The following is a 9314-nucleotide window of genomic DNA, read 5'->3' as shown; positions in this document are numbered from 1 at the left end:
GCCTTGTACCTCAGGCCTTTGCCCACTGCCCTATCCTGCCTCCCTGGTACCTTCCAGGTGCACGGGGGCGGCCCGCATGCAGTTCACAGTGGTGTGGCCAGAGGCCACTCGCCCCCAACTCTTGGCCTGTGTTGACGGCCGGGTTTGGTCTTTGCTCGCCCTGATGTTCTGTAGTCCCTGATCTGGGGAAGCGGGGGGCCCTAAGAAGCAGCTGGCAGGTGTTCAGGGACATGTCGGGGGTGGGGATCACCTCCCAGCCTTTTAATCCATGCAGAGGAGACACAGAGAGACATGCCTGTGGTCCCCATACAGCTGAGTGGCATCTGAGGCGTGGTGCACTCTGGTCCTGGGGGCCTGGATAGGAAGGGTCTGGAGGCAGCTGCCGGCTCAGGGCCAGGGACGGGAATGCGCTGTGCCAAGGCCGGCGATGCAGGGCTACAGGTTGGACCTGGGCCTCAGAGGTGGGGGCAAGTATGGCCCAAAGCAGGCAGGGCGTGCTAAGAATGATCAAACTGGCCAACAAGGGAAAGTGCTGAGTTGAGCAGCAGTGAGCGCTCCACTGCCAGAGGCATGCAGGCAGAGGCCGAAGTGGGCTGAAGTGTCTCTGGGCTGGGCTAGACGAGCTCACAGCATTCTCAGCTCTTACCACCCTCCCTCAGAAGCAGAGAGGCTCTGGCAAAGATTGGCAAACAGAAACCCCTGGAAGCAAAGCTGGGCTCCCACGATGCTGAGACATTTAGGACATGCTTTAGGAGGGTCTGCGGGGTCCTCTAATCCAGCACCTTCATTTTCAGCTCAGGAAAATGAGGGCCCAAGAGGAGGGAACCAGCTTGGAGCCACATGGCTGCCACCTGTGGAGGGCAGAGCCCAGTGGTTAAGAGCAGGGCTACCGTGTCCGCCAGTCATTCATGGTGAGTCTGGGGCCAGTGAAGTGGCCCTTCCAGTTCTCGAGTCCTGACCCCTGAAATGGAGGTGGTGATGGGACCTGACGGAGGCAGCCTGTGCGGGTTTCGTTACTGCATGTTTATAGATGGCAGCACACAGCAGGCCTTTGGAAGAGGAGGGTGGCTCCCAGGGGCCAGCGAGGCCAGGGCTCCCGGGACCCACTGCCCAGGCCTGCCAGGCAGCCCACACCTTGCAAGTCCTCCACCGAGTTCAGAGGCCCAGTTGTGAATTATCATCAACGCTGTGACTTTTCACATTGTCTTGGGCAGGGGCCACACCGGGGCCAGGTCAGGGGACCTGGTGGAAAGTAGAAGTGGGGTCCATCGGTCACTTCCGTTATCTCGGGTGTGCCGAGCTCCTCCTGCCTTGCCCAGCCCGTGCCGGGGAGAGTGTGAGATGCCTGTGTCCTAGAGCTCACGGTCCTGTCTTTAGAGATCTAGGTACGGGGTGGGGGAGAGGGGCTGAGGAAAAGCTGAATGTAGTCTCGATCAGTGCTGGGCCTGGGCGGTGGCTGCTGTGTTCCCTTTCCACTTTTCCCTCACCCGGCCATGTATTTATGTAAACTGAGAGTGTCGCATTTCACGGTAAGAGAAGGTATTGATTTTGTGGCTGAAAGAGGTGATGATTTTGGTGTCACCCCTGAGTGGAGAGGGCCAGCCTGTCGTGCTTAGCACCGAGGAGGCCTCTGTGCATTTCAGAGATGTTGCTTCCTCGTCTAATGCCGCCACCCAGCAGGCTCCAGGCGGTCATGGTTTCCGGCAGCACGTACTCCAGACTTCAAGAATTCAATGCAACATGCAAAAGTGGGTATTTATACGACTTTTATTTTAATATCATTTTAATATTGAATATGTCACAAGATTTAATGACCAAATTAGTCATTTACATTTTTCAAAGATATCTAAATATAAAATTGCTAAAAATTCAAATACAGATAGCAAGCTACAAATATTTCTTTTAATTCTGGGTAGGGGGTAGGAATGGAAGACATTAGAAAAGGATGCTCCTGTCGGCTGAACAAAGATCAGAATGAAAGAAGAATTCATCAACATGACCCCTTGCGCAAAGAAATACACTCGCTTTGAGATGCTGTTTTAGACGCATCTCTTCCTGTACAACAATTTAAAAAATGTTTCTAATGCAGGTCCTCAGTGACACACCGGTCCCCGGCCCCGGCTGGGGACAGTGAGAAAGGACATCGCCGCAGGAGGGGCGCTGAAGAGGCTGTCGAGGACCGCAGAGGCATCTGGTGTGGCCAGAGGCGTGGTGTCAGGGGCGTCTGATCCCTTGCCTGTTCCCACCCAGGGAGCCGGACGGCACGGACACAGGTCTCCCTCCGCTCACCCCCTCCCTGAAACGTGAGAAACAGCAGCTTTCCGCCTGCTTGAACAAGGAGGCAGGCACTGTAAGGAGAAGAGGAAAGGGGAATGCGGCCCCTTCCAAGGCAGCGAAGCAGAGAAAATTCCAATCCTGGGAAAATCCACATGCAGGTGGAACTGCCAGCTGAAACCTACACTTGCTACTTAAGAAACGGAAAGACATGTCTGGCCAGAAGCGCGGCCTCCGCACCAGCCATCGCCCTCCTCCGGGCACCCCGCACTGTCCACACAGCTCCTGGGCTCTGAGGTCAGAAGCTGGGGTGTGCTGAAGGGGAAAGTGACACGGCCTTGGACACACCACCAGGTCTCTGTTCCTAACTTTTAGTAAGACACTACCCTCGAAGCAAATGCACTCATTTAAACAAATGGCATAGTTAAAACTATTGACTAAGACCTAAACATTTCTTCTGAGAAATCGAACCATAGCTTTTTCCAATCTGCCTGTTCAATATGGGAACAGATTTTAGAGAATAACATAATCAATCCTCCGCCCCAAAGAATGGTCCACCATACCAACCATGATGAAGAGTACACCTGTTTATTAAAAGGAAAACCAGAAATGTACATTTTTGTTCTTTGTTTGCTTTAAGAAATTTGATCAAGTTGCAAGGAAATGTGTGGGCACAGCTCTGTACATCCTCGGGCAGGGTGGCAGGCAGTGAAGGTGGCTGGGTGGCACGAGGCTCCTCTAGGGGGTGGTCTGGCCCCCAGGCATCACTCATCAAAGCCACTGCCAAGCAGGTTTCCGCCCCATGGCAATGTCCCCAGCACTCCTTCCTAGGGGGCCCCCCAACACCTTCTCCGAGGGCCCGCCTGCCCTGTGCCAGTGAGCCAGGAGCTGGCCTTCCCCCGAGGACTTCAGGACACTGGGTGGGCTCTAGGGCACTTGGCCCTGGCAGGCAGGCTCTGAGCTACGGAACAGATTGAGGCTGGAGGCCAGTGTCACTGCTGCCCGGATTTCTTCTCCTTCTGGAAGCTGAAGCTCGTACGTCTGTTCAGTTTTCTTTGTTTTTGAGCAAAGTAGTCAGCCCGGGCAGTGCTTGCTCGCGATTCCAGGATGTAGTTAACCTAGAAGCAAGAGCACACAGACTGGTCACCTCGCCAGCCGCTCCCTACTCACCCAGGGCATAGGAGGGGGTGGCAGGGAAGGCCCTGACCTGGGCCAGGTGCCTCAGGGCCAGGTGCTGTCGTGTGGAAGGAGTCCAGTCATCACAGCAACCTGGCAGCGGCTGGGCCCAGAGCCGCCGCTCCACGATGGGAAAACAGAGGCTTGGAGAAGCCAAGTGGCCTGTTCAGGCTTCCCAGTCGGTGAGCAGCAAGCTCTCCAGGTTCCGGAGTCTGTGCTCCCTCCTGGCATGAGCCACTCCCGGAGGACTGTGACCTGGGCCGCCTGGCTCTGCCTCTCACCTGCTGTGTGACCTGGACATGCACATAACGTCTCTGAGCCTGCCTTTCCCTGTGTGAAGGCCGAGAACATAGGGATGAAAAGCAAACCAAGACAGGCCCTCCATCCAGCCTCCCACCAGCCAGGCGCAGAGCTTCCCACTACAGTGCTTCCTTCTGGGCTCATGAGCGCCCGGCCAGGCAGGGCTCCCTTGACAAAAAGGAAAGAGGCTCAGAGAGGGAGGCCAAAGTGTCCTAGGCCACCCGGCAGTCAGGGTGAGAGCCGTGAGAGGGCCTGTGAGAGCCCTGTGTGAAGGGCGGGGCTGCTGCTTCCACGAAGCCCTGGGAGTGTGCCGGAGCCACATGTGCATCTCCCACTCTGTGTAGCAGCTGCACCGCCAGGCGCTTCCCCAGCACTACAGCCCTGAGACTTGGTCCTGGCCCTGGGGAGCCTGCTGCCTGGTGAGTGAGTGTCCAGCAGCAGAACCAGCACTGCAGCAGGCAGAGGAGCACCAAGGAATGGGGCTGAGTATCAGGGAGGTGCGGAGGAGGGAAGGCTTCCAGAGGAAACGAGTGAGCTGGCTTCTGAGGGACACACAGGAGTTTCTGAGTACAGAGTAGGGAGGAGAGACGCAGCATGCATCAAGGCACAGCAGGGGCACACTGCAGGGGAGTGTCCCTGGAACTGCGAGAGCTTGGCTGGCTTCGTGAAATGAGGTGGGGGGGAGCCAGGGAGGGGTGCTACAGTGGGATGCACATGCCCCAGTGCAGAGGACAGCCTGTGCCTGGGCAGGGGTGGCAGCAGCAGTGTGAAATCAGTGGTGGCAAGTGGCACTGCTCGGAGTGCCTTTCAGTGCCCATGGAATCTTCACAATAACCTTGAGACAGACGCCACTGTCATCCCTATGCACAGGTGAGGAAGTCAAGGCCAATGACAACAATGTCATTTAGTCAAGGTCACAAAGCTAGAAGGTGTCAGGCGCCTGGCAAACACCCCTTCCCGCTTTGCAGCCCCTCACCTCCTCTGCTCCTCTGGCTGGGGCTTTTGGTGAACAGACGCTCTCTCTCTTCACCTGCAAGTATCTAAAAGTTATGACTAGAAGGCCGAATATTTCTGACAAGAGAGGCCGGCCACTGCCTCTGCTGATTCTACTCTGAGGGCCATGTGTCCTGTGCCCGAGGGAGAGGAGCTTCTGCTGACTCCGAGAAGGAACCAGAGCACTCCCGGGAGAGGCAGCGCGACATGGCAATGCCTCAGATGGCCGAGACTTCAACACTGTCCCTCCCAACTTTCTGCTCTGCTGGTTGGAGCAGCAGGCGTTAAAGGCTGGTGCGTGAGTACAGAAGGCCTGACACACTCTGCCCGCTGCCTCGCCAAGTTACCAGCTGAGAGCAATAAATCATGAGGACCGCAGGGCCAGGTTGATGATTTGGGACAATACAATGTATGGAAATAAGAGGTTTTATTCATTCTTAATAAAAGCAATCTTGGATTATATTGTTTGCACACTTAGCCAACCTAGTGTTTTCAGCGTATTTTTGGCACATATAACTTGACAAAAGCGTTTTAAAATGATCCTTAACAAGCCAACTATTTCCCAAATTTATTATCTTCAGTGCTTTGTGATAATCACATAGATAATTTTAATGGAAGATTAATGTAATAATCAAAAGATAAAAACGCCCTTTGGTCTGCCATTAGCTGGTTAATATGCTGTGGCTTAAACTTGCACAATTTTATGCACTATAGAGTGTTTCACTTTCAATGCAGTTTACAGCTTAAGGCATAAAAATATAGGGAGTTTTCATGGTCAATAAAGCCACAGCCTCCATCACTCGATCACGAGAAGAACCTGATTTGAAGAGCCCGACAATTCCTCTGAGATTCATGTCAAAGCCTGTGGAATTAGGGGCCACCCACGGCTTAGCTCAGTGACATCTTGGTGGGAAGAGGGCGGCTCTGGAGCTTCTCGGGGCCAGGTTCAAGTAGAGGCTCCACCCTTGTGTGCTCTGTGACCCCGGGCCTCCATCTCCTCATCTATAAAACGGGGACAATGTCTACATTCTGGAGGGCGGTCAGGAAGATTAAACAAGATAATGGACATAAGATGTACTGCATGTAGCTGGTGTTCAATAAATGGGAGATGTTCATATTTCTACAAGCGCAAAAAGCTCGATGGAGGCTTGCTTGTTCATGATCGTTTATTTGACATCAGATTGGGGCTCTTATTTACTCCCCTCAATTTCCATCTAAGCTCTCATTTTATGTAAAATTCCTGAATTCTAGAACAACAGCATGCATTACTAGAGTCTAAACTGACCCCTGAAGAGCTTCTGGTGACAACAACATTTCTGCCAAGTTCCAGGACACACGGCTGGCTTCTGTTGCTTGGTACTGATGCAAAGCTCACAAAGACACACTCATGACACTGCAGGAATGGTGGATAAAACTAAGTATTCCAATTGCTATAAAAATCAGAGATGGGGCCGGGCGTGGCGGCTTTTCCTGTCTGATGCTGATGCCTGTCATCTCAGCACTTTGGGAGACTGAGGTGGGCAGATCACTTGAGGCCAGGAGTTCGAGACCAGCCTGGCCAACACGGTGAAATCCCGTCTCTACTAAAAATAGACAAAAATTAGCCAGGCGTGGTGGTGGGTGCCTGTAATCCCAGCTACTCAGGAGGCTGAGGCAGGAGAATCACTTGAACCCGGGAGGTGGAGGTTGCAATGTGCAGAGATCATATGACTACACTCCAGCCTGGGCAACAGAGTAAGACTCTGTCTCAAAAAAAAAAAAAAAAAAAAAAAAAAAAAAAATCAGAGGTGGGAGAAGTACTATCTCATTTTCCATCAGGATCATGATCATTAGCTCTAAGTAAATCAGGCCTGGGTATGCTATAACTCTTCTGGAGTCTTGTGCATGATGCAATATTTCTACAAATATTCTGATATGGAAACAGACACCTTAGGGAAGGTGACAGGCCTCAGGGATTCTGCGGAGAGGCATCTGCTTCGAGGGAGCGTTTGGACGTGTAAAATGATTTCGCTGCACTTGATCTTCCACAGTCTCATACTGAAGTCATAAACCTGTGTTTCTGTCATCAATCTGCTGTTGTGAAAATTATTTTGATGTCAAACACAGGATTATAATTTTACTAGAATCCTTCTCAAGTCTTGAATATTTTAATGCTGGCTATAAAAAAAAAAAGTCCAGCCCTTATCGGGGTAATGGAATATTTCTCTGCCAGGTCCCTGAACACTCTCCACAAGGTGCCTGTGCTGTCTGTGATGCTCCAGTGGGTAACTCGAAGCTCGCTGGCTGCAAGCACTCCCATGCAGGCCCTGTGTCCCCACTCCTTGGTCCAAGGGGGCCTCTGATCAGGGTGGTCTATGAACCCTCTATCTTTCATCCAGCTAATCATGCTACTCTGTCCCTGCTCCAAACTGTCCTTCCAGCTGCTCTTTTAAATTGCCATCTACTCCTTTTGAAAATCTTTTGCAGCCATGGGGAATGTGTCTCAATATATTCCTGGACCGCAGTTCTATTTCGTTGAAATCTCCCACTCAACTCTTAGGTCATGCACATCTGGGGAATTAAAACACAAGTCTGACATCTGTCAAATCTGGGGGCAAGTTCTGGTTCTGCCAGCTTACCAGAGTCATGATCCTGGCTTTGCTACTTTATTCCTGAGCCTCACTTTTCATCTGGGAAATGGGAACAACTTTATCTCATGACCTCACAGAGCTGTGAAGATGCACTCTGATGGGAGATGCAGAACCTCTGGCCCAGGTCCTGCACTGGGCAGTCCCTCAGCATATCTTCGCTATTTTTGCTATTATTTGATGACTTCAACTCTTAAGAAGAGACTGAATGATAACTTACATAGGTTTACCACGTCTCATCTGACTTGTACTCTAGAAGCCCTGGTGGGGTGGGGTAGCATAGGTACCATGATCCCCACTTTACAGGTGGGGACACTGAGGCCCAGAAAGGTGATGTGACTAGCCAGGATCACACAACTAGGGGTGGGGGAGCCCTCTCTGGTCCTCACCGCTGCTCTGCCACAGCAGCTGCTTTTCCTATCTGATCAACCTATGGAAGATTTGGCTTGAAGAAAGGATTCTCTGCTTGGGAGAGGCTGAGACCCCTAGTTCAGGGCTACTCAGAGTGTGGTGCTCAGACCAGCGGCCAAAGCAGCACCTGGCGCTTCTTGGAAACGTACCATCTTGGGTCCTACCCCAGACCTCCCAAATCCACAAGACCCCTGGAGCTTCCCATGCCAAGCAGAGCTCCCCTCAGCCACACTCCACTCTGCAAGGCCCTGCATGGCCTAGCCCCACCAGCCCCCTAGTCCCCTGTACCTGCCTTGCCTCAGCCCATTCCCAGGCTGCCTGTCTGTGGTGCTTCCTCTTTCCTTACCTGGTCAACATTTGTGCCTTTTCAGTCATCCTTCAGGGTTCAGCTCTCCCTGCCTCCACACCTCCACCCCAAGTCAGTTTACTGTGACACACCCACACCTTTGAGACTAACAATCTCTTTGTAATTTTCTGTTTTATGCCTGTTTCCTCTGGTAGAGGAAAAGCTCTCCAGGGGCAGGGACAGAATCTGTCACTGTGGCATCCCAGGCCCTGGCCTGGCACATGGAGGGTGCTCGGTGAGTATACTGTTAAGGTATGGTGACATACAAGTCTAGCAGAAAGTTAGGTATGTTTAGAACAGGTTGCTAAAATCACCTTGAGCATAATTAAGGTATCTTCAAAACAATAATAATTTCCTCAGAGTCTGCTCTAGGAGCTTCAAGGAGCAGGAAAATAAACAGTACATAAAAGGAATAAACAAATACAGGAAGAGCCAGGGTTATCGGGGTTGGGAGGAAACTGAAAAGGGTCCTGCTTTGACTGAAGCAGATGCAGAGCAGCTGACCTGGGGCTGGTGTGGCCCCTGGCACAGGCACTCACCCCTAGGTGGCTGGCAAGCTGTGATGCTCCTCCTCTGCCAAACTGGGCCCGGGAGCCTTGTATAGAGCTGCGGAGTGGGTGGGGCTGCAGCCATGCCCGAAACAGTCAGAAGAGAAGCTGGACCCACCTACCCCGTCTCTGGTTCAAGAAGGAACACTTACCTTGAGCACAATTTCATTGACGGTAGCAGCGTCCGATTCAAAGTAGAGGTGTTTATAGTCGTGATTGCTTAGATATGTGAGTTTAAATATTGCGTGACCTGCAGAGAGAGAAAACTGTGTTGAGGGGTTCTGGTGAGTTAACTACGGTGGGGGCCTCCATATGTTCTCCCCTATCATTCCAATTTGAGCGAGAGCAAGTGAAGGCTGAGCAGCACCTAGTCTTTCCAGGAGTAGTTCATTTTCTCATTACAGGCTGGGTATAAAATAGACAATGAAAAAATTTTGAAAAGACTCAACAGCCAGTTAGGTCCCATTCCACTCTGGAATGCATTCAGGGGAATGCCACGTTAGGAAGGCTTTATGGAACTGCTGCTATATGATAATTACATGGAAAAGGTGGTGTTTTTAAGGGAGAAGGCTAATTAACTCCACATTATTATTCTAAAAATAAACTAACTGTGCTTAAAGTCAGATAAATGAGCAATAG

General features: G+C 51.8%; 1 protein-coding gene across 18 annotated transcripts in view; it reads right to left on the bottom strand.

Moving 5' to 3' along the window:
- Positions 1-1749: 1749 nt before the first annotated feature.
- The window catches only part of MAPKAP1 (MAPK associated protein 1), a 271024-nt gene continuing 263459 nt past the window's right edge, over positions 1750-9314 (bottom strand). For all 18 annotated transcript variants that reach the window (XM_074016541.1, XM_074016545.1, XM_005582208.5 and 15 more), the window contains 2 exons: positions 8828-8925; positions 1750-3392 (listed from right to left, as the gene is read on the bottom strand). In XM_074016541.1, coding sequence (XP_073872642.1) covers positions 3267-3392; positions 8828-8925 — 224 coding nt within the window. In that variant the 3' untranslated portion in view covers positions 1750-3266. The remainder of the gene's footprint in view (positions 3393-8827; positions 8926-9314) is intronic.

The sequence above is a fragment of the Macaca fascicularis genome, chromosome 15 (genome assembly GCF_037993035.2).
Source record: "Macaca fascicularis isolate 582-1 chromosome 15, T2T-MFA8v1.1".
NCBI lineage: Eukaryota > Metazoa > Chordata > Mammalia > Primates > Cercopithecidae > Macaca > Macaca fascicularis.
Note: the sequence above shows the minus strand (reverse complement) of the source record. Positions and strands in the feature narration are given on the sequence as shown.